The 26,147-nt window shown below is 43.8% G+C and overlaps 1 protein-coding gene across 11 annotated transcripts in view; it reads right to left on the bottom strand.

Annotated features, from left to right (window-relative positions):
* The window catches only part of phldb1b (pleckstrin homology-like domain, family B, member 1b), a 108,309-nt gene that overhangs the window by 48,150 nt on the left and 34,012 nt on the right, over positions 1-26,147 (bottom strand). For 10 of the 11 annotated variants that reach the window (XM_063492443.1, XM_063492445.1, XM_063492437.1 and 7 more), the window contains exons 4-5: positions 25,376-25,546; positions 168-293 (exon numbers count right to left, since the gene is read on the bottom strand). In XM_063492443.1, coding sequence (XP_063348513.1) covers positions 168-293; positions 25,376-25,546 — 297 coding nt within the window. Of the gene's footprint in view, positions 1-167; positions 294-20,029; positions 20,316-25,375; positions 25,547-26,147 lie in introns of those variants that run through there. The other variant, XM_063492441.1, reaches the window with a different exon arrangement.

Genomic DNA, 26,147 nt, shown 5'->3' with positions numbered 1-26,147 from the left:
GATTTCTTACGGGGGAAATGAGGTCTTTCTGTTTCCTGGACAAAGTGCCAGTGCTGAGCTTTTCAAAGTGATTTGTGTTTGCGAGGTGTGGAGTCAGTGCTCCCGAGTAATAACAGACAGGATATACTACGTATGTATGTGGAAACCCCACAATAACAGCACAGTACCTGCACAGAGTCTGTAGTCCCCAGCAGAGACACTTCCTCCTTGGGGCATCATACTCTTCATCCTGAATGCTTCCTCAGGGTGGTTGAAGCGAAAGAAGGCTGATTGGCCAAAACACAGCATACAGCCTGGAACAGAAGCACATACATTTCATTTTCACCTGTGCTTAGTCATCACATCCCTGTACAAGGATGGAAGCTGTTTACGGTGTATGGGCAAGTTTCAAACTACCAGCTGCCAATAAAAAGATTTCATGGTGTGGTGAGCTTGATCTACAAACTGGAGAAATGTGTAAAAGTACTACTTCTGTCTGAAAAACAAGCAAGAGACAAAGAGAAACCCAGCTCTGCCACAGGAAGCTAGCAGCTCACAGGTGTGCCACAATTATGTACAGTTGTTTTAGAGTAGGTGGGGCTACAGGGGTGGGAACCTTTGGAGAACCGTTATCACTGTTATCATTGAATACTGTAAAGTATTTTTGCCCGAAATGCCCATCCCCCACGTCACCCGCCATGCAGGTCGAGAATCACAACCAATGTTTGTCTGCAATATCTCTGAAAACTCTCCAAAAATGTCGTTTATTGAACAGTTTCTGATGTATAAACTGCTAATAAAGAACTCCTGGTCCAGCTATGAGAGGAAAAAGCCCCACTCAGCACAGCCACACATGCTTAGTGCGACCGGGACATCTATGTCTATGTTAGCAAAAAAAGCAACAAGTTTGCTGTTTGTTTGTGAACAAAGGCATCGCTGCCATTCAGTAGATGGCACTAAGGCTTTAATGTGTGTGCTAACATGATGCTAAAGCTCAAAAACAAGCACCAAAACTTCATTTAAAGACTATAAAGAGCTAGCTTAGCAATTCATTTGCAGAAATACTCACTTCCCCACACTGACCAACAACTTTTAGTTTCTGATTGTTTCCTGTACAGATTAAATAAATAAGACATAAACATTACAGGAATGAAGTGGACTGCTAACCATTTAGGAAGAGCCAAGATAGTTTTATTCCACATTTACAGTCTTTATGCTAAGCTAGGCTAAAATGTCAAATTCCTTAGGTAACATAAAAACCACTTCATTAAAAATGAATAATAGCAACATTTTACTGATGTACTCGGATTATTTCAGCAGAATGCTCAGAACATAACTGACAAAATGAAACGTGACAACGAGCTGCACAAACACAACATGTGTTATATTTAATGAATATATGAAAGTTTTTAAACTGAAAATCTTTCATCATCTCAATTTAAAAAGTAAACACAACATTTTCCTCAAATATATTTTCCTTTGACATGTAGTGAAGTACAGGAACAAAGTAGTACAAACAGTAAGCATATCTGTGTGTGTACTAATAAATATGCTGTTACTTTCCACCACAGCCCGACTCATTCCTAATATTTCACATACAGACGTGAGCAGCATCGTAACGCTCACAGAGACTGGAAACACAAACTATCCCTGAGAAACTGCTGATGTGTCTCATAGCAGCATCCAGTCTGAGCACAGAGCGCACACGACCGTTCGAATCGCCAACACAGACGTAAGTAAGGTGAACACGAGGCGTCTGAGTCGTTCTGACAGCATCAGGAACAAGAGCTCACAGACGCTGTGCTGACTCAACCATCATCCACACAGGGCAGAGGGCACGCCGTCCTCTGTCACGGTGCAAACTGACCACTGATGACACTTAAACCTGATATAGCTGGATGAGAAAGACTGCAGAAAACAAAGTACAGAAAAGATCTGAGACGTGTCCAAGTTCAGGAGACACATCTGTACAAACTCTCAGGACGGTTTCTCTGCTTTCTGGGAAGCAGGAAGGCACATCGGAACTACAAAGATTAAAAATATATCTAAATAGTTCCCGACTTTAAAACGTCTGACTTCTCGTCACATCGGTTTACACAGCAGAACAATCTGATCTGCCTCTCCCTGACATCCTGTTTCTGCAGGAGCTACGTCCAATTAAAGAGATAAGATGACAAAATGCCGTTTCAGCAGATCCACGATAAACAAAGTCTGGTCAGAATAATTCTATAAATTCTATAAAGAAACCTTCACAAAATTCACATCCATCGCCCTGAGCAGCTGCAACACGCTACAAGCTAACGGGCCAGTCACAAAATGTATGAATCACAGTGCAGTCCAATAAATGAGCTTTAAACGCAGCGGTACCTCCGTGTCCTGGTGAGAGCTCAGTGTTGCTCTCACACTTACTTTTTAATGGTTGTACTGGAATTAGTTGAACTTGCTGCAGGTTCTGGCCAGGGTCCCCGTCCTGCCTTATAAAGGACGTCCATCACCAAATGGACTCTTCTCCAGGAGACACTTGTTGCACAAGTTAATGTGTGAAATGCTGTGTTAGAAAAGACTGAACGAACACTAGTCCTGCTGAAATCTGCTGCTCCCAGGTGGCTCAGGACTAACAGGTGCCTGTCTAATGCATTTACACAGATTTCCATTGTCAAAGTAAAAATGTGCAGTAATGGTTGTTTGACTTTGTCCACCAAACTCAGAGCAGTCCTGTGTTTGGGTGAATGTGTCTGCTACAGTGTGATGCAGCTGAGCCTCATAGCGAGCGTTTCACTCAGATGGAACCAGCGCCACACACTCCCCAGCTCTGTGTGCTGATATCAATCACATCCACCTACCATCTGGTTTGAACATCAGAGCACATCATTCACAGAACTCATTCAGCTCCTTCATGTGCCATGAGCCCGATAACAGATCAGCAGTCGCACGTTTATGATTTTCTCAATACGGCATCGTTATGTCCTGCTGACATCACGAGGGCAAGGTCTTCCAGGCCAGCCGGAGATAAGATCCCTGCCTGTTGTTGTGAGGCCTGAGGTAAAGACAGGAAATGCTGCTGTGATGGACGACAGAGCCAGATTGGCCTTTTATTATGGAGAGACACACACGCTGACAGCCTGGGGAAAAACACCTGATTACATCCTGAGCCGTGGGTGAGGCCTGATGGAAAACAGGTGTAGACTGCTGCTAACATGAGCTTAGCACAGAGGGGTCAATGCCACTGCAAAAAACAAAAACCTGTGGAGAACGGTGCATGGACTGGTTCTTACACGGCACGCTTCTACAACTGAGCACTGTCTATGCAAGTGCTTCTATCTAATACTCATACTCTGATGGACGCATCGCAGAGGAACTTGGGGTTAGCATCTTGTCCAAGGACATTTGGCACGTAGACTAGAGCAGATGGGGATCGAACCACCAACCTTCGACTAGTAGGTGACCTGTTCTACAGCTACAGCCTTAGAATACATTTCTCTTTTTCTCATTCGTTTGCATGTCATAGGCTGGTAACAACTATTAAAGTCTGGCTGTAAGCCACTCGAACATGGCAGAAGCATAGATGTATATGCTGTGGTCAAGTCAACATTCATGTTTTACATGAAATAATACTGTGACGTCAGAAGCAGCCACATTTGAATGGCAAGGTGGAGTGCTAAGCTAGCAGCTAACACAGCAAGCTTTGTTAGCTGCTGATTATGGACCAGCCTCTAGTGGCCATTAAAGGAACTGCAGGAGGTTGCTGTTTGGGCAGAAGATCCCTCTTTAACTACTGCAGCATGAATAGTACCAGTTATACTCTGACTAATCGTTTACACACTAAATTTCAATGTAAAAACATAGAAAGCATCGTCCCTGTAATAAAAATGATTCCTGTACTGTAAAATAACGTGTTGATGCTAAACACTGCTAATAATGATATTTAAATTAGTGCTATAAAATGCCTGCATTAGCAGTCCAAGAGCAGAACTGTGCTGATTCACATTAGTATTTATTTCCGCCACCCGTCTCTGTTTCCACCAATGTTGCAACACCATCCTCTGCATAGTTTTGGTATTTTCCACAGTTCAGTATTTGCAGGATAATGAGCGCACCCTCAGTCTAGTCACGAATGAGGAAAACACAAGAACTCGCTGAAAAGGACGTTTAAAAGCAGCCGTCGGTACGCTGCTGGTGCGGCCTGCAGAGCCACGTCGGCTGAGCCTCCATGCCTTCACACGCTCCACAACTTCAGCGCTTATCCGACTTTTCTGCCTCCCTGCTGTGTCCTCTGGATTCTGTCCACTTTCCCTGACTCCCTTCCTCTGACTTGCACGAACATGATCTCCCTGGTGAACATCAACTTAGGCATTTAGGAAGATACTGGTTAAAACAACGTAGCTTGAAGAGGCATGTATCTGACACTGTAGTGACACAGTCATCACTCACTCTGAGCCTACAAGGGTTTGGTGATGCCGCCGCAGCACGCAGCCTCGTTTTCATGCAGCAGTTCTGTGTTGAGAGATTGGAACAAGAGTGACGACTGAGGCTAACAGCTAGCTGCAACAACAACATTTCTTTAACATACTTACTGCTTATACAGTCCTGCTATTAGAATTTAATCAGTATTAAATATGTGCTAGTGTGACATGGAAAATATCTAAGCTAGAAAACATAAGGTATTAGCATTTTCCGAGCCTTGGCTATGCTAATTAGCAAATGCTAAATCAACACTTACTAAAATCACCAGGCCACCAGTTTCAGCTTTATTCAGTTTCAATATGCTGATTTATCTTTAGACATAAATATTGAAGTGTTTCATCTTTATGTCAGATGTGAATAGAACTAACAGCAGAGGACTCGACGGCTGTCACAGACCTCTGTTTGTCCCACTGCCACATTTTGCTGGTTTGGCCACTTTGGAGGTGATAACATATCTTTTGTGTAGTATGTTTACCGTCATCATGAGGCCTTTATTACTCACTGTGTTTCATGGGCAAACATCTGTGGCTAAATGGAATGTGGCCGCATTAGTGATTACAGTGCGTCTTTGTGAGATACGCAGTACAGACTCGAGTTTATGGATGTCTGAGTTCATGCTGGATGATTCACATTAGCAGCCACTGCTTTGTTGTTCTTGGCCTTAATGCATTAGTTTCACTGCAGTTTGTGGTGTGAGCCAGCTGAATTAGTTGTGGAGTTATTAAGGATGATTCTCGCTTTAGGCGCCTGCTGCTTATGTACGTCTGACAGTGTGAGATTTACTCTGACTTTGTGTTTTTAATAGCACAGCTTTCATTTAACTGTCACTCAAACAGCTTATTTAACTGTTAAAATACAAAATTGTGATTAAGACTCAATTTGATAAACTGTGCAGCTCTAGTAGCACTGAGTAATCTCAGAACGACAACCTGTTAGTGACAAAGTGTTTTAGCATCTTAGCTAGCTCAGCACACAGCAGACAAAAATACCCGAAATATCTGATTCCAGTTTGAATGCTCTTTTCCTGAAAGACAATCGAATGTTTTTAACCACTGTGATCAAGTAAGCAAAAATATCAGTAACATGTAGGGTGACACAATTTCACTGACTCAAACATAAGTGAAGCTGTTGTGTTAAAGGGCATCGTCATGCCACAAAGGCCCGTTTCATACAGGAAAACTGATATTCAACTTCTTTTTCTTACTGTGAAGTTGACATTAGGAAAGCAGATGTGCAGAGTGGATTTAATCTTTTATAGCTGTCAGGGTTTGGTGTTTGTAATCGGCTATAACAGTTGGTCCATGAAACATGGCGTCACTGTTACTCTAAACTCCAAAAACCACATTCCTGTTCAAAGCGAGCCTCACTGCCCATCAGGAGACTTTTACCTCAGCACGTTTTGGAAAATGATTTCACTGGATTTGAATTCTAATGGTCACCAGTTCATGTCCAGAACAAGTTCTGTTAAAGGCTGCAGTTGTACTTCTAGCTCCATCTTTGCATGATTTCAGTCCAGGACTCTGAGTGCCATGAAGACCTCCACACATCCACGTCCAGCTCAGGCTGAGAGGAAGCCAACTTTACAGGATGTAAAGCACAGCTCACTGGTTTGTCATGGACGACACCCGGGCAGGCTGCACACATGCCAGTGAGATTAGACTACTAACTGCCACAGACTGTGAATAAATCACACCAGTGTGGGGCTGTCCCGTGGACATGTGGACACACGGGACACAGTGATGGACACAGTGATGGACACAGTGATGCAGAGGCTGCTGGAGGGTGATGGACAACAGGACATGTTTCTCCTCCTCGGTCTCTCAGCACTAACCTCTGCTGGCACTGACTGTGTGTGTGTCTGTGTGTGTGCGTGAGAGGCCGCCAAGGATCAGCACAACAGAGAGAACACATAGTTTATAGATGAGCCATCAGAAACAGTGGCAGGCTTGTCCCACTCACACTGTGGGAGTGGGCTGTCATGCTGAATGCACTGGAAGCTCTGACTGTGTGCAGGATAAGAAACATGACAGAATCGTCCATCAGAGGAGTGGCTAATAATCGACCTGTGAAACTTTCACATTCACCCAGTGATTCCCAGTTTAGGCACATCTATGGTTTCCTTATTGTTCTTCATTTATACTGGTTTACACTGTTGGGTGCTCTCATTAGACTCATGGAAATAATCCTCCTCACTTCAGATAGTGTCTGTCTCCTGAATCCAAACTGGAAGCTGGGTCCACAGAAGAGGGGCCTGAAAACTGAACTGCCTCCCATTAAGTACTCTAGGAACAACAGGTAAGCTTTACTGGGCTGGTCTTTACTGTCAGGGCGAGTGGGGTCTGATAACTCAACACTCCGTGTGTGAAGAGCAGGATTTTGGTTTCTGGATTTAACAGGGAAGAGAAGCCAGTATGGGACAGACGTGCTCGCTCCATCTGGTCCCGGTCAGTGATGTCTCCGTCTTCTGTTTCTGGCTCTTTATGTCCCAACAGAGCGTTTTCCACACTCACATACATGACATAGTAAACACACGTGTTCCCAACCACGCGTGTTTGTCTCTGTTTCATGTCAGAATCCTGCTGTGACAAACATCTGTTCATTTAACAATAACCCGAACACGCTGACATTTCCAGGGACGAAGAGACGACGACCTTTAAAGGGAAGTTTGTCCTCATTTCTTCCTGAATCCCAAAACAGAAGTGATGTGACATTTACCAAACCGCTCCATCTGCTGAAACGCTGCCAGTGAAGTCCATGACGAGCACTCTCTCTGTGCCAATCAGCACTCATCCCTTCAGTGCAGCTTCTCATCGGAGGGATCCTCCCGCTGTGAGGAACATCAGATGGTCCTCCACCAAACAGGTACAGATTTATGATCCAGGGACACGAGAAGCATTTATCCGGGTGAGGTTTACACAGATGCTCTAAACGGGCCGTGGATCCCACTCAGTGCAGAGGAGCTGGGGCGAGTCAGGGTGATAAATCACGCTCCATATGCAGCAGCCACACGGTGACACTGACAAAGTGCTGCGCTTCATTGGGCAGCTACAGGAACCAATGGTAATTTAGGCTCATTGCAAAGCCAATAAAAAGGAACGACAAATGTTCCTCTGGGAGACGTCAAACTTTAGATCACTCAGCAGAAAGAGCGAGCAGGACACAAGCTGATCTCTACTGTCTGCTCTCAAACGCCAGCCTCCACCCAAACACTGAGGCTTTCCATCTCATCTCCACCGCTAACAGACCTGCCTTTCTCATACTGAACACAGCACAGGGTGGGACGATTAATGAGGCAGCAGAGAGGCCGAACCCTGACCACGCAGAGGAATTAACCACTCCTAAAACCACAGAGTCCGTTATTTAGACGAGAAGGGCTCTGAGGGAAAGACTTCAGGATGGGTCTCCTTCTGACAGCAGCATAACAGGCTTCATCTTCAAGCGTTAGCCATTTATTATGCTAATGACACAGAAATATTTCCTTGTATGTCCCCAGGTGGCCCAGGACGACTCCACAGTCATCTGTCCTCAAAGGTCCTGCTTAGCTGGGGTGACAGAGGGGTGATGAAGGTCAAAGTCTTTGATGATCAGCTTTCCTCTGAGCCAAGATGGTGGTCCCTTTGACCAACTGTACAATCAAAAGGTTTACATCAGCGCTGTAACTGCACTATTTTATCAACCTGGGTTTGCCTCTTATCTGTATTTAATTTTAATTACTGTACAGTACTCTGTTTTTGGTAACTATTGTCCATGATGTAAATATGTAAAAAATTGTGTATGTTTCTGTTCTGTGTCCTGTTTGTTTGTATATGTGTTTTTCTTGCTGCTGTTACAACCAAATTTCCCCTTGTGGGACAATTAAAGGATCCTTCTGTTCTAGCTTCCATCTGAAGGACAAACAAGAACAACATGCTCTGAGTGTGACGAGACGGGGCAGCTCTGCCTCACGGTGAAACAGAAAAAGCTCGAATGCATTAATCTTGTTTTCTGCAGTTTAGAGAAAATCCAAATTAAACCTGCGCACACATTTCTTGTTTCTTAAAGTCATCATGGGCAGTCAGCAGGCAGCTAATCGAGGTCGATAAGCAACGTGAGACTCAGCTGTGTGGTTAGGGTTTGAACTCTGGCGGTAACAAAAGACACAACTGTGCTTTTATAATTATAAGATCTCTCTCTTGCTCTCGGCGAAGGCGGTCACACTTTTTCTTCCTCCTCCTCTCCTCTCCCTTAGCTTCCCTGCTTAGCCTCTTGTGTCCTTGTCTAGTCTCGTGTTTTTTGTATTACTTTTCCCTGGAACACTCTCTCACAGTCTGTTCTCTAAAACCTAAAAGAGGAATTATGGATTTGATCAACTGGTCTCTGAATGCAATTGACACCCCTTCTCAACGAGAAGTCTGGGCTCGGGTGAGTGCTGAAGATATCTACCTATTCGGAACCATGATAACAGGGTTCTTGCTGATCGGAGCTGGCTTGGCCCTGGCTTATAGAAGAATTAAGGAAGCGGAACCGGCTGTTCAAACCCCCACAAGGCTGCCCGCTGGGATTGAAACGATGGGACGAGGCGTGAGTTTCTCGAAATGGGTCATTGAGTGCAGCATAGATAAGATCTTGGAGAACCGCACGGCTGCCGTGAATACTCAGAACAAGACCTCTGAGTGCAAACTGATTACATCTGGAGGGGCTCGCTCGCAATAACACCTCTGAGCACAAATTGATCACATCTTGGGAAGCGCACTGCGGTCGTGAGTTCTCAGAACCTGCTCTTTGACCACAAGAATGACAACACCACAGAACGTAAGTTTGGATAACATCATGGAGAAGCTCACGGCTCTCCAACGGGAGATTGAGAGACCAGTGTTGGACTGTTAGAACAGCTTTGAAATTCTTATGAGTTGTTCGCACTAAAGGAAAAACCACCATCACTTCATTCGGAGACCCCTTCGGCGCCAGCTGCGGTCTCAAGGCTGGAGCTGAACAACAACTCCCTGATAACGACTGTGTTTAGACTGTTCTTCCCATTCTATGCAAGGCCACCTGGGTTGGCTGGAAGACCGTTTACTTAGCCTGGCAGGGCGAAGGACACTGTCTCAGCTGAACTCTGGACACACACACACACACACACACACAGACATATATATACACACACACACACACACACACACACACACACGCACGCACACAGACATATATATACACACACACACACACACACACACGCACACACACAGACATATATATACACACACACACACACACACACACACACACACGCACGCACACAGACATATACACATGCAGATATACACTCATCCCCCCTCCCCCCTCCAAACGCCTTAGAAGCTTATTCCCTTCCGATGCTGACGGTGGATCATGGAGCCCGGATGTACTGTCTACATTGGCTGTCTCTCACCCTTTACCCATCCCTGTTGCTTGTCATGTGTTTCTTTGGTGTATTAAGAGTTTTTTCATGTGCTATGTGCAGAGGTGTTTTTTTCTGTTCTCAAACTGATCTCCCTGTTGGAGCTCAGTCTGGGGGGAGTTATTTTTTTCTCCTTATCTTTCCTCATGTTGTGCATTTTCCATGTTATACCTCTCTGACCTGTCTTCCCCATGTGATGTTTGTGTAATGTATGTATGGTCGGATGGGTAAGACGGCGCTGGCACGGCTGGCAGCCTTAACCCAATTTCCCTCGGGATGAATAAAGTATAATCAATCAATCAATCAATCAATCAATTACAGAGCTCGACTGACATCTGCTGTTAGGACCAAAGCAGGTCACTGAAAAATCTTCAGTATATCAGCTGATATTTTATCAGACATATGAATTGAATGTTTCCTCGTTTACGATTTGTCCTGCTCTGTTCCAAACATGCGTTGCCAACACGGCCATTGCAGTGCGCCCTCTGGTGGCCAAAATGTGCAGTGTCATGTTTGAAGGGTGTTTCTCCGATCTCCTCTTGACTGTTTAAAATGTCCATCAGTGATATCCACTGGTGTGTCCGCACACAGCTAATACTGGGCGACACTATCTGTACTGGTTTCATTGTTCCTGTAACAATAACATCAATTTTAATGATCAAGTAGTTTTTTAGCATATCAGCTTTTGGACACGTGTGCAGTATGAGTCCTTTGAGCATCCTGAGTATTAAAGTCCCAGCAAATGTTTGAATTTTACAATAAATGTAAAAAGATTCAAGACAATTGGAGTCTCGCTATTTTTAGTGTTTGGAAAGAACAAAATGTGTTTCCATCTGCTCAGAAGCGATAAATATGAATCCCAATAAAACCATTACAGTCCTGTTTATTCCTCACAGCTCTGGTTTCCACTCAGAGGATCTTACTGCATTTGCATTCCCACCCAACACAACACAAACTATATCAGAAGCTTTCACAGAGTTGAGCGATCACACAAGCTAAATTACAACTAGCCGGCTCCTCCTTTGATTCTGACGTCCAATCTTCAGCTTCTATGATGGAGCACATACATACATACTTCATATGTAATGAAGTACATTCAATTCTCTAATGGACCTTTGCCTGTTATTTGCAGAGTGTTCTCTTATTTTACAGTGTTCATATCTTTAAGATGCAGTTGCTGCTGCCCACCAATCAGGGAGAGCTCCCCAAGAATGTAAAGTGCATCGTTCGACCGTGAGACATTATTCATAAGTGGAAAACCGTCACACTGAGCTCAGAGAAATCACCATAAACCCGAGACTGTTCAGAACAACATGGTTTGCACTTGTTTAAAGAAAAGCACAGTAACGATGCGCCCCATTTACCTGGAAATTGGACCAGAACTCCACCTGGTTACAATTAGAGGCCGTTATTTTGGGCTGTACCTGTTGATGCTGGTCAGCTACCTTCTTTCACGGCGTCTTTAACCCTTTAAGACCTACCATAGAGCCAAGTCCGCCAGAGCTTACTTTATATTTTTACATGCTGTAGTTCCATTCTTGGGAGCATTTCAAGTTGCTATACATCAATACAACCGTTATAGCCCAAAGTTTAATAATATGTATGCATTAAGTCCATAGTAACTACATAAATTGCAAAAAAGTGCAATAAACTACAAATTGAAAATTGTTTTTGTTTTTTTTACATATATTTCTACTTAGAAAAATTTCAGAGGTTTATCCCTCAAAACTTTAAATACAAAAAAGTTGCACAAAATAGTTTCCAACACCAGGAAATTTATTTTGAGTGTCTTCATAGTTTTATTTTTGAGATACACCAATTTTTATATACTGCAGGAAAAACAAAAATAAATATTATAATGCAAATTTGCAAAAAAACGGCATGTGCATCAAAATAAACTATTTTCAGCAGCGCAATTTGAGTTCTAAGCATCCCAGAAACTATTCAGAAAAGCATGAAGTCAAACATGACTTTTAAAAACACCAGTACAGGCTTCCCATATGGAAAAGATATATTTAAATCTTATAAAGTTTGTATCTGTCTTGTGTGAAACTTGTATGAAAAACATTCAAGAGTGAAAACAGATATAAGATCCCTTGAAAAATTATATAATGAAACTTGTATGTTTTGGATACTTACTAAAACAATATATGAAAGCAGGGCTCGCAAAATTTCAAAATCCCTGGTAGCCCTTCGGGCAGGGACTCTTCAGTTTTTGGTAGCCCAAAAATAAATTTAAGTAGCCCGAATAAAAAAGAGAGCAATTTTTTGATTGATGTTTTGTTTTCTGTTTTGTTTCCTTTACAATATTATACATTAAAGTATAATATTGTAACGGAAACAAAACATTAATCAAAAAATTGTTGAAACACAAATTACAACATTGTATAAAAATTACAATCATCAACTCCAATACTTGGTTCTAATTGAACAGAAATTTCTATGAACTTGTAAGAACTGTACAACAGGAATCAGTCTGTGTCAGATCCTGAATTTGAAATTTCCACTGAAGTCACGGGTAAGAGGCAAGTGGAACCAAGATCTAGGCCATTTGCTTTTTGAATTTTGCAAAGACTGCTAAATTTTGCCAGTGGTAGTTCACTCCTTGCAACATAGTACGCTGTTCTAAACAGATTTTTCAGGTTTATTTTTAGTATGTTAATTGCAATTGGTGTTTGTTCCGGGAAAGATATTGCAGACTGAGCAATAATGCATTTCTCATGGGTTCTAATGGGGGCCTTTCTTAAAATTACTGGTCCCAGTAACAAAGGTGCTTGTCGACTCAAAAATCGAGGGAAAACCAACAACACACCCGGCAGAACATTATGTTATTTACACGGGTGCACATGAGTGGTCCGCATGTGCGCATTCACTGTCAAAATAAAAGACGCGCACCAGATAAGAAGTTGCAACGCGCGTTAGCGTCCATATAAAAGGCAGTGTTTTTGTCCGCTAGAGTGGGATTTTCACGGCACATTCTGCACCACATCTCTGTGCGTTCATCATTTGTTTAAAGCCAGCTCACCTCCTGCAACCACTTTTCCGAGAATACGCGCTTCTTTTGTGGTTCGGACTCCTTCTAACATTTCTTTGGAGGTGGAGGAACACCAAAGTAATTGCTTAAAGGAGCTTCTTCGACATCTTTAAGAGTTCTAAACAAATGTCTGTCCTCCTCCAGAAAATCTTATGTACGCAAACACGCGTTGCAACTTCTTATCTTGTGCGCGTTTTTTATTTTGACAGCGAATGCGCACCTGCAGACCACTTATGTGCACCCCTGGTTATTTAGCTTGTCATATTGCAGCCACAGAAATTCTTTTGTCCATGAAACCATAAAGCTGCACTTTCTTTTTGCCTTATAGTCTGATTTGTCATAACTTTTCCGTTTTGTGGTAGGCTTTTCTTTGGCTGTCACTTCTTCACCCTGACCGGTCTTATTTGGCTCAGCAGAACTAAAATATATATCCTGCTGCCTTTACACACGCACTCACATAACGCTCAGCGATTCTCTGCGCGATCAACCTCTCACATGTTTAAGCTTGCTGCGGGAGATTTCACTTGTCATGTTTGCATAGTAAGCTAACGATTGATAAGACGATGTCAGAGGAAGTGGTGCACAAATTATCGTCACTCACCAATCAGTACTGTCGCTCTCTATACACAGTTCGCGCGATTGCAAAGTGAAAGCAAAAAACAAGCGCAAATTCTGGCTCACCGATGCCAATGACATAATTACCCAGCTACATTTCCGAAAGAATGCAAAAGCATTGACATATATTTTTCCTTCCTATGATAGCCCGACGGGCAGGGCAGAGATAGATTTTGGTAGCCCGACTGGAAAAATCGCTAGCCCCGGGACGTCGGGCTAGCGATTTTGCGAGCCCTGGAAAGTAATGAAAAAGAGGCCACTTTCATGAGTAAATCATATAAGTTTTTACTATTTCTTTTCCATATGGGTTATAAGGCCCCAAAGGTAAAAAACTACATTTTCCGCGAAAATGACGTCACTTCCGGTTTCGCGCAGGTAATGGCGGACATGCGAGAGTTCGCGCTGACCTCTATTCCAATGTAGGAAGTGTTATGAACAGCTGATCGGATCGGCAAAGCGTGTTTCTGGAATATTATGTTTTTGTTGCTGCAAGTACTTTTTTGCAAAGCTATATGTGGAAGGAAACCGTGACTTAGGACAAGCCGATGGCATAAGATGTAAGTACAACTTCTCCGGTTTCATATGCAAAAAAAATTATTGGGGTTAAATAGCAAACTGTTCAGCAAAGCCTTGATGATGTTGATCCTCTTCAGGAAATGTTGGCTGCACTGCACCATTTCAAAGATTTCACAGTTTTAGGAAATATGCAGATGTGTTTGATGTAAATAGCAGCACAGCACCGAGCCACGTCCTGCCCAGCTCTCTTTCACTTTCCATCAGTCAGTCACCAACACTTCATTAGCAGTGGCTTGGCTGAGGGCTGGCTTCATGTGCAGCACTAACACACAGTACGTACCTTTTTTAAAAACGCGGCAGTAGTTCCTTCTTTCCCTCGTTCAGAGGAACCCTGTGACCTGGGAAAGGCACGCAGGGATTCTTCCAAAAACCAACCAAAGGCTACGCTCAGCAAAACAAGCTGTGGTAGAAACTGAGATCGCTTTAATGGGGAGGTAGCCTTCCAACACAGTCCGACGGGGAAATCTAACACATTGGCACTTTTCATAATTACAACTGCCTCCAGTTAAAGGACGGGCGATCGAGTGGACAAAGAGAGATGGAAGATTGGAAGTGTGTGCATACATGAGTGACTGAGATTGATTACCTGGACAGAGAACGATTTCTCCCTCAGCACTGCAGAGACAATCTGCATAATCACTGGCTTCATCACAGTGAGTGCTCTGCGCCCTGCAGAACAGTCACAGTCACAAAGAAACAGCCAACAGCGAAGGAGCTTTGAAAGTGCTGAATCAGCTTTAATTATGGCTACACTTCAGGAGCGAGGACACTTACTGCAAACACCATCAGCTCCGTCCACAACGGGACTACAACCCCACTCTCTAACAAAACTGTACAACACGTCATTGGATTATAGAGCACACGAAAAATAGTAAACACTGGCCCAGGGTGACATCACATACATTTATAATCTCAGTCAGCTCAAAAAGCACATGACCAGCAATCTTTATCAAACAAGCAAATGAAATACCATCTATGAAATGAAGGACAGTATTTTTAGATCATTTATAATTTGTTAGAGTTAGCAGACGCCCAGCATTAGCTAACATTACCCATGAATAACAGTTTCCATTTCAAAAATAAAGCAACGTATCCTTCACAAATTAGAGCGTCGCTTTTAATTTCCTTCATAAAACTGAATTTTTTTCATGCTAATGTTAGCTAACCTTAGCTTTAATGCTGAGGTTAGCCAACTTTAGCTTTAATGCTAAAGTTGACTCCCCAGCACAGCAGAAAGCTAGCTTAGCTTACCTTCTTGCCAACACTGTCACTGATTGACACAACATTGATTTAATTCTCATCGTGTATTTGTCTCTATGAGGATCTATGCTGCTATGCTATGCTTTCAGGAACCAATTAAGAAGCACGAAGGGGAAAAATAAGAAAGGTATTTGGGAAGGAGTAAAAATAACACAATCCTTTGAATTTATAATAAATATCCATAAAGTGTCTATAAGCTGTCAGAGAAACTGTTTTTTATACATTAGGGTTTTATTATTTATGTAATTCCATATTTAAAAAATGATACTAAAAAATAAATTTTGTTACAAAATCAAGAAAGATTCAATAAAACCATTGACTAAATACCAGAGCCGCCAAGAGTAATCTCTGTAAAGCCCTGTGACTACTCCTTTGAGACCACTCAGGCCAGTCAGTGTTAATGCCACATCATGCCTCAAGGGTATTGTGGCATTAAATGGAGATGTGGTTAGTGGCCCCGCTACATCCAACCTATCAGAAAAGTTCCATTCCTTCTCTTATATATCTGAGTTTGCTTCTTTTTCCCTCTTTTCTTTGCACTGGTGTGACCACATTAAATCTTTCCAGTGTCTCAGCTTAGCCTTAAGTACTCTTCCCAGAAGATTACATCAGAGGACCCAGAGGTGGTCAGACACAGGATGCTTTACATTCTACTGGAATGAGTGCCTGCAAATTTGGTTCGAGTACACACACAACAAAGAAATACTGTTATACATTTACACGCTGCTAACACTGGCCTGGCACATCACGGCTGCTCCCTCTGGACCATCCTGCCTGTCAGAAGCTGCGACAACATATTTCATCTCGTGCAAACACATTCACAGCAACTCCCTCGTCCACAGCCAAACGAGCAGAAAGGAAAGAAACAGGGAGAATACTTTTGTACTAGGGTATCTTTTTATAAAGGTTCAACAGCCTTTTCCCTTCTTACACCCCTGATCAGCACATATGTAAGTGTATACCAGCTGATTAACAGCTGTATCTCACAGGCGTGGTCAGCAAACTAAATGAGTGTGTCGCACAAACATACAGTAACCTACAAATACTCTGGAATGCTACGTGTTGGTTGCATGTGGTCAATTAACCACACAACATATTAATTTTAGAAATCCTCCCAAAGACACCAGCAGCACTGTAGCTGCAGGCTCGCTACCTCCAACTCCATCTGGATAAAAACACGTGTCAGTCACTGTTAACTGTTCAGGGTAAAACAGACACCACCACGGATCTAAAATTCCCACCAACATATGCCAGTGTGTAGCTAATCTAGTGAAATGTGAACTGTTTGCTCAGGTGACCGATAAACTGGAAAAACTGGTGTGGAAATATTTGGCATCCATCCCCTCTGATGAAAAAGCGTGAACACAAACCATTTTGGATGTGAAATGTTACACGCCTACTTTTCAATCCGTTAAACACGAGCACGTACCCACGCCACAGTCAGACGTCACTGAAATGTGTAGAGGAGCTGCAGACAAAGGCAGGCTGGCGGTTGCTATGGAACCCTGATGGTTTACGGCCTCGGCAAAGGCCGAGGAGTCAAACCTGCTCCAGTTAATCAATGACCGCCTTTCGCTGAGCCGGGGCAATCAAACACAGACGCGCATACCAGAGAATGAGATGGAGAGAGAGCGGGGCTGCGGAGGGCAGCAAACGTGGGAATGTCTGAACAAATGAGAGGTTGGAAGAAGTGATCGCATGCTGGAGGCACGATGACGTCAGACAGACGCCTTGATATGAGATATCAGGAGACGGCGGCTGCTCTCAGGGAGCCGTGATTCTGACGCTATGTTGTGCAGCAAATTCACACGCAACAGTCAAAACATGATGTCCTACTGCATCCACACTGTTGGGACGACATGTGGAATAAAAACACAGCAAAATGGGAATGGGACCCCGTGTAGCTTTCATTAATTCAACTGAAAGCTGAAGGCTCCGCCCCCTTTCTACTCTGAAATACTCGAACCACAGTGTGAGAGCGCTGTGATGGGGTGATGTGGGTGTTCCCTGAGAGCCCTGCAGAGCCACATCCATACACGTCACTAAGTGTCGGGTCAGCTGCAATCTGACCCCCCCCCCAGCATCCGCTGACCACATGCGTTATCATGCGCACGGTCAGCTGCTGCAGTGGGAGCTCATCACAATAACGTGTCACAGGCCGGCTACAGCTTGTTCCAACAGATGTTCTCTGCTTCGCTCCCCCCACCTCCACGCCACCCCCCTCCTCCTTTATGCCAGGACAATTTGGGCCAATCCCCCGCTGTTAAACATGCTCCCAGAGGCTGCAGGCACGAGGACCAATCAAACACGTGGTTGGAGGTGGACTGGTGCTCAAAGCAGCCTAAACTCTGAGTGGGATTTTCCTGATTTTCTCTTTGTTTTCTTAAATAAATGGAACACCAGTGGGTCATCATCACCTGATTTACACAGACAGACTCTGTATGGGTTGCATCCATGAGTGCTAACCTTTAAATTAAAAGCCTCCTATTTTAAGTAGCATACTCTGCACTGATAAAGTATTCTTTGTTGCATTAGTTTAAATTTTCCACCTGGAAACTTGAATACGCAGTTTGAGCTCCACTCGTGCAGCTGTAGCACGGTTATATATAAATCTATCTGCTATGGCTGATGTTCCCTGTTAGGAGAAAACAGCTGTAGCCTTTAAGTCACCAAATATAATAATGAGAGGCCCGCTCCATGAAACGCAGCTTTCTGTTAGTGCACAGAGGCTGAACCACACAGTCAATCCCTCATATACCTCGAGGTGCCATCTCAAAATGTTTTCTCAGTTTTTATACACAATAGAGAAATACTACTGTATTGTACTGTATAAATACTACTAAAAGAAATCTGTGAACATAGCTCTTGGGACTTGGATCGTGTGTGAATTAAAGAGAAAAGGTTCTGTTAGCTCAGAGTCACTTCTACTTAGAAAATACAAGGTTTTTGTTCATTCACGGGAAATGTCCTATATTTTCACTGTGGACCTTTTTTTTATTCTAAATTAGACAGGCAGATAAAACTGGAACTTTTCTGTCATTAAATTGTTTAAATAACTTTGTTGTAATAGGAATGGCCAACAGTTACAGTTACCGGTCCAAAGCTGTCCACTGGAGACCATCTGTTTGAGACCCACGTCCAGGATCGATGCCTCACCTCCACTTATTCAGTCGCTGAACTGGACCTGACTTCTGTCTTTGTGGGAACATCTTCAGTGGAATTATCTGACATAACTTTCTGTGTTGTACAACAATTATTATACAGTTATTTCGTCATCATTTCAGCTGCTATAATAGAAGAATTTCCCACATGTGGGATGAATAAAGTATTTTAGATCCCGCTGTAGTAAACTGAATTATCATGTGACGTTTCTGTACCGACTCTTCATTTTTGAGCCCCACAGGTTGTTGCCACCTGGTCCGCCTCACCAACTATGTCTCCAACCATCAGAGGACCTTATCATACTCTCACTGCTATTTCAAACTGTACATACAAATCCAGCCTTGAAACTGAGCCTTTTGCAACAGTTTGCTGTGTGGCTCACTTAATTTGTTCAAGTAAGGATGGTAGTTTTTGGAAAAATACAAGGAAACTTATTCCTTCAAAGGCTTCATATACAAACCAAAGGAAACTGAGCCAAGCTACATAAACATTAAGAACAAACTGAAACTGAGAGAAGCAGAAGAGGAGACTGTGTGAACAGCAGCATGCAGGAGCACACACGGTGAGCCTGCGTATGGGTGCCAGCTGCTGCCAGCACAGGACTGACCTGTGCTTAGGGGAGCACACAGCAGCCTGATGAGTGTTTGCAGAGGGCTCTCACACATCCTCTCTTTACAATGGGGTCGACGTATTAGGTCAGAGATGGCAGATGCTGAGGAGCAGCAGGGATACACTGTGGGAATAATGGCTCTGCAACAAGGTCCTCAGTTTGAACTCGAGGCCCCCAAAATAAGCAGAATGCATGAGAGGGAAACTCTTACTGTGTTCCAGTAAACAGCCCTGGTTAGGTCACATTGGCACCCAGGAATAGCAGTGTAACCGTAGACAGACACACAGAGGTCTGGTCACACCACACACATGGAGGAGAGCGAAGTGAGGACTCAGCACTGAGAGGCTGGAGACAGCAGCCTTACAGCAGGTGCTCTGTGTGCGGACTCACAATCCTCTGCTGTGTCCGAAAGGTGTTTGGAACACCTGGGCTTAACTACCAGTTTACCTGCCAGTACTGTTTGTTTCACTTCTTTAGGATTTTGCAATTTGCCAGCACAACTAGCAGCTACCCACCAGAGCAAACGAGTTAACGATGGTAAACTAGCAAGAGCTCAATTAAAGTTGATTTTTTTAAGAAATAATTGTTTCATATATGCCGAATTTTGAATAACCTCATGGAAATGAATAGGAAGCCAGAGATAATGTTTTTGCGAGATGCAGGTTGGCACTTTGCACACAAAACGACTCATTTGCGCAGTTTTTAAATAGAGTTTGGTGACAGAAACGGGTAATGGCAGCGTATACACCCTCACAGCGCTGCTGCTAGACTGCGAGCTCAGCATGGAGTTACCCTGCTACATCTCCCCGAACTCCGTCACCTTCCCTTCCAGCGGCTCCACAAAGCCCCGGGCACCGACTCAAAGCACGGGAAACACTTCAAACGAACACGCGGTGAAATCACGACAACTTACTTTAACTCGTGTGGCTGAAACTCTGCCGTCCCTCCGCCGTTTTCATCGCTCGTGGTCCTTTAAATAAAAGCCACGTGTTTTAGTCCGTTTGTCTGGGTTTTATTGCGGAACAATCCCGCGCGTGTATTGGGGTGCGGGGCTGTCCTCGCGCCTATTGCTATGATAATGCCCCAGTCCGGCAGACTCCAGTATACTCTGCAGGAGCTGTCCCTGTGTCCGTGTGTCCACGCTCACTGAAGCAGCAGTCCACAGTCACCGGGATCTTTGTCCATTGTATGCCTCCTCCCCACGCGTCTGTCCGCGGAGTGCTCCTCTGCTGCCGGGGCTCCTGTGAGTAACAGCTGGCTCACAGTCATCCCTATGCCCGCCCCGCGGAGAGAGCCGGGGCTGTCAGGGAGCAGACACCGGAGAGGAGGAGGAGGAGGAGGGAGGTGGAGATCCGGAGTCAGAGACAGGGGGGCCAAAGTGGAACGATAGAGGAGAGCAATAATGTGACTGATCCATACCGCTGATTTATTGATTATGCAACCTGACTCGAGCAGGTCTGTAGGGGCGACACCAGAGCTGATTTTAATTTGAAAAGAAACCAGGTCGACCTCTCTCTCTCTCTCATATCTCAGCTTAATCACTGTATAGAAGAACAAAGGTCAAGCCCCGCGTATTACCAGCCATTTATACGAGCCATAAAACGGAGCTCATCAGGCACATCAGCCTCTGCTGGAAACACTATGGTCCTGTGGGCTTTTATTAATTACTGAGCATGTTTTATGCCAGATGCCTGACCCACTGAGCGTGGAAACACGTAGGAAAATCCTCCAGGTAAATTAAGGTGGACTTATTCCCCCCATTTCAACTCTGTATTCGATTCGATTCAGTTTTATTTATACAGCGCCAGCATCAGTCAATCATATACTGTAAGGTAGATCCTACAATAATACAGAGAAAATCCCAAAAATCACATGACCTCCTATGAGCAAGCACTTTGGTGACAGTGGGAAGGAAAAACTCCCTTTTATCAGGAAGTTATTGTTTTGTTTTGTTTTTTGTATTCCCATTCAAAATAATCTTTATTCATCTTCCCGCAGGCCTTTGTCCAGCCACTCAGCCCACACACTGAAACAAGCTGTTTTATTTGCCCCTTGAACACAGAATGATGTAGGAATATTCAAACATCTGTCCTTTAAATAAATTAACCCGTCACAGATTTTTATAGGCAGTTGTCTGTTAAAAGCACAGCCTGCTCAGCACCTCCCAATCTATGGGGGCTGCTCCTCGTTGGCTTCCTGAAGCTGGCCAAACAGAAGAAAGTAGACTTTTAGTGAAGGCGTGGGCCTAAAGCAGTGATGTCAAACACACTTTACACTGTGAGCCCACTTTGACCTGATGTGGACAGGACCAGTGACACCTCAGGGCTAAAGTGACAAATTAAACAAGGGGAAAAAACTGAGCTTAAATTAAAAGGCAGAAACAAGATTTTAAATTTCCCCTCTGATTCTTTCAGTCCTGAGTCTGAGAGTTTGTCTATCATTAGCAGCCATGTTGGACACATGTGGATGTTAGAGACTCTGACTCATCTGCTAGTGTCTTTGAAGGGTTTTATCTGAGCCCTATTTTCTTTTAGTATTCTTCCTTACAGGCTCCATGAAACCAAGCAGCTATTATCCAGTTAAAGTATTAGCTCACCTTCTTTGAACAGACAGACTTCTCTTGATTTGAAACCACAGACAGTTACCACTAACCCTCTCGCTGAACACATTTCCATTTTTTAATAACACCAGCTTGTTGCTGCTTGATTTCCTCTAAACTGAAATGCTGACAAGGCAGAGCTGTAGCGTGGTTTAGACTCTTTAATCTAGCCAAGGTAAACTCCATTAGATTAGCTGACACACATCAGCATCTAGTCATGGCTTGCTATGCTGCCCCGCTCACCTGTCCTGAAGGGAATACTTCTGTGCCTTGTAAAGTATTACTCACATAACCCAAGGGAGTGGTAGGAACCAATAAAGTCTGATCTACTTCCTGTTGTATAATCAGATATCAGCGTGTATTAAGGTGTGCATTACCGCCTTGTAAACAACACAAACTGCTGCTGTTTTCAGGACTGCAGCTATTCCCACTGTACATTACTGTCCAGGAGCCTGACAGTGAACTCTGGTTCACCCACACGCTCATTTTTCAACCTTAACACCCCCCCCCCCAGGACTGACTGTCTGGGGTAAAGGGAGCAGCATAAATAGCCCAGTGTCCCCACTCAGGTTACCCTGCCACTGTTCAGGTCAAAATGCCACAGTGACAAAGGGACCCACTGCAGACATACACCTATCCCCGAGCTGTGCAGGACATAGAATTACTGCACAGCTTCTAAAGAAAGTACTGCATGTACTACGGCTCTGAGAAAAACACTACAGTGTTTGTACTTACACAGCAGTAATAATAATAATAATAATGGATTGCATTTATATAGCGCTTTTCTAGGCACCCAAAGCGCAGTCTGAGCAGTACAGAGGGAAGTACACATCCTGTGAGTAATGATGAGTACTGTCTCTTTAACTCATTCTCATTACACACAGCACGCTCTCTCTGAGGCTCTGATGTGCACTTCCAAGAATTTCCATGACTACACTGCAGTAGTTACATCGTTACAGTTTTACTTCCTTTAAAAGCAGTGAATTGGGCAACATGACAGGAAATTCTATACATATGTGTGTGTGTGTGTGTGTGTGTGTGTGTGTGTGTGTGTGTGTGTGTGTGTGTGTGTGTGTATTACGGCATTTCTGCCCGACTCTGAGAAAATAAATTGAAATATTAAAGATGAGTTTGGTGACATTTTTTATTTTCCTGGACTCTATTTCAGTTTTTCAGTTCTGGCTGAAAATTGAATTTTATGACACTAGTTATGCTCTGACTATGAGCCTGAGTTGTGTCTACACATTAAAGACAACGCTGCTAAAGAAGCTGTATCTTTACATACTTTAGCAGTTTGTTTTGCACCAACAAGGTAAAGAATAATTAGATAAACACTTGGTATATATCAGGATGGCGTACAGTGCATCCCCAAAAAGAAGAAGTTACAGGGCTAAAAAAAATCTGCCTGGAGCAGATGAACAGTTTTGGAAAGTTATCATCTTAAACAAGAAACAAGAAGAAATAGGAGGAAAAATCCAGAATGTGAGAGATACAGCTGACCCTTCCAATGACCCATGAACTGAAGCCTCATCAGAAACGCTCGTGATCAGAGGACGGCTGTCAAGAAGAGGTTTTTAAGGAAACAGGGATAAAAGGGATCCCTGCGATAGGTTAATAGATTAATCCAAATTGCCCATAGGTGTGAATGCGGGAGTGAAAGGATGGATGGATAAAAGGATGGATGGATAAAAGGATGGATGGATGATGGATGGATGGATGGATAAAAGGATGGATGGATAAAAGGATGGATGGATGGATGGATGGATGGATGGATGGATAAAAGGATGGATGGATGATGGATGGATAAAAGGATGGATGGATGGATGGATGGATGGATAAAAGGATGGATGGATGGATGGATGGATGGATGGATAAAGGATGGATGGATGGATGGATGGATGGATAAAAGGATGGATGGATGGATAAAGGATGGATGGATGGATGGATGGATGATAAAGGATGGATGGATGGATGGATAAAAGGATGGATGGATGGATGGATGGATGGATAAAGGATGGATGGATGGATGGATGGATAAAAGGATGGATGGATGGATGGATGGATGGATAAAAGGATGGATGGATGGATGGATGGATAAAGGATGGATGGATGGATGGATGGATGGATAAAGGATGGATGGATGGATGGATGGATGGATGGATGGATAAAAGGATGGATGGATGGATGGATGGATGGATGGATGGATGGATGGATAAAGGATGGATGGATGGATGGATGGATGGATAAAAGGATGGATGGATGGATGGATGGATGGATAAAGGATGGATGGATGGATGGATGGATAAAAGGATGGATGGATGGATGGATGGATGGATAAAGGATGGATGGATGGATGGATGGATGGATGGATGGATGGATGGATGGATAAAGGATGGATGGATGGATGGATGGATGGATGGATAAAGGATGGATGGATGGATGGATGGATGGATGGATAAAAGGATGGATGGATGGATGGATGGATGGATGGATAAAGGATGGATGGATGGATGGATGGATGGATAAAAGGATGGATGGATGGATGGATGGATGGATGGATGGATAAAGGATGGATGGATGGATGGATGGATGGATAAAAGGATGGATGGATGGATGGATGGATGGATGGATGGATAAAGGATGGATGGATGGATGGATGGATGGATGGATAAAAGGATGCCAAATTACACATGAGCTGGACTGAAAATCAGCAGGTCTGATAGAGTGAAGAGTCAGAATGAAAAATGTCTAAAATACTGGAGCAGGCTGGGATTGTTGGACAGACAGCATGTCTTCCTATGAACTGTCCCTGGAGACTAGCTAAAGTAAAGCTGCCTAAGAATAAAGGTGGTCACACCAAGAAGTGACTTTCCAGGTCATTAGATTTGTACAAACTGTTTTTGCCTTACATAGTATATTTACAGGTGTTTCAATAAAGTGCTGCACCTGTTTCACATTGAAGAAATGTGGCTCAAGACTTTTACACACTGTCGACTGTCCTTCAGCTCCCTTTGGTCCAGTCAGTCTGAAGGGACTCATGTGGCTTATGCATTAAGTATCTACAGTAATATGTAGAGTATCCCGACTCGCCCCTCTTCCAAAGATTGCCCACATTAATGTATTGGTGTGCGACACACCTTTCTCTAAGGATCTCATAGTCACGATGGTCCCTTCAGTTGTGTTATAACTCTATGTGGTAGACAGACGAGCTAGTTAAGCTGTCCAGTTAACCCCTGTGTTTATCTTTCGTACTTTCCCACGAGACGCTGCTTTCTAGCAAAGCAATCATTCACCTTTTAGATTGTCGGTCCCAGAGGGCAATATGATGAGTCCAGTCTAAGACCCACTACAGCCGCAGCAGATTGAGAATCGATTAATCTCTCCCATAGTTCATTCCACATCAGCACACTCAGTTAACTCCCTAACCCGGGAACCTCGGGGTCCTCCTCCTTTAAAAACTCACACTGAGCATTTGATCCAACAGACCTGCAGCCAGACTCTCTGACTCACAGTTACTGGGATTGTGCACATCAGCAGGCTGCTGAAAGCGCCAAGTTAAAGAGAAACCATGGATCCTTTACTACACTGGGAAACATCAATCCTACTAAAACTGCACCAAAAGCAGAATGTATCGTGGGATGTGGCTGAGCCGGTTCCTACCTTGTGACAGGCGAGTGGGCTGTCTAATCTGGATGGCATCAACAGCACAGAGGTTCCCACAGGGGTGCAGCGTGATAACCCCCGACCTGTTCTCTATGTAGCAGTGCTGAGCTGCCACACCAGGACCCTGGATGCTGATGTCCATGGGACCATGACCCAGAGTGGTCCGGCCTGAGGGAAGGAACAAGTATTAGGCTTCGATTTCATGCTGTGCCACAGTGAAAGTGATCAGCAGTAGCACCGACAGATCGTTCAGTCTCATTTCACATTTTTACCACAGTTTAAAAAAACTCCACTTTTATGTTTTAGGCTCTCCACCCTGCTGCTCCCACAGACGACCGCTCTCATGAACTGCCTCTATTACACTACTGAACTGAATTACAAAGAAACTGAATTTCCTCACCATAGGCTTTATTATCCTATCTAGTGTAGGATTCTGGGATAAGTCAATGACGGCGAAACCTGTGTCATTTATTCTACATTTAACACTATTTTAAATCTGATCTTTTCTCATGTGAACCGAGGCAGTAAGAGGACAATGTTCAGGCACGAAGCATCAATGAACAAAATAAAGCTAATATTGTCAGAGTGAAAGAGCATGACCTCTTCCTTTGCACTAACATGAATCTGCCTCATTCTGATGCTAATTTGAGAAAAACAAGGACACGTGGCAGCAACGTCACGGGCCAATGAAACGTCACAGGGAAGTGCGACAAACCCCGAGACATGAGCTTTGTCTGGAGAAGACCCCCCGAGAGAGGAATCTGAAAAG

Source organism: Pelmatolapia mariae, linkage group LG14 (assembly GCF_036321145.2).
Source record: "Pelmatolapia mariae isolate MD_Pm_ZW linkage group LG14, Pm_UMD_F_2, whole genome shotgun sequence".
NCBI lineage: Eukaryota > Metazoa > Chordata > Actinopteri > Cichliformes > Cichlidae > Pelmatolapia > Pelmatolapia mariae.
This window is presented reverse-complemented; position numbering and strand designations above follow the sequence as displayed.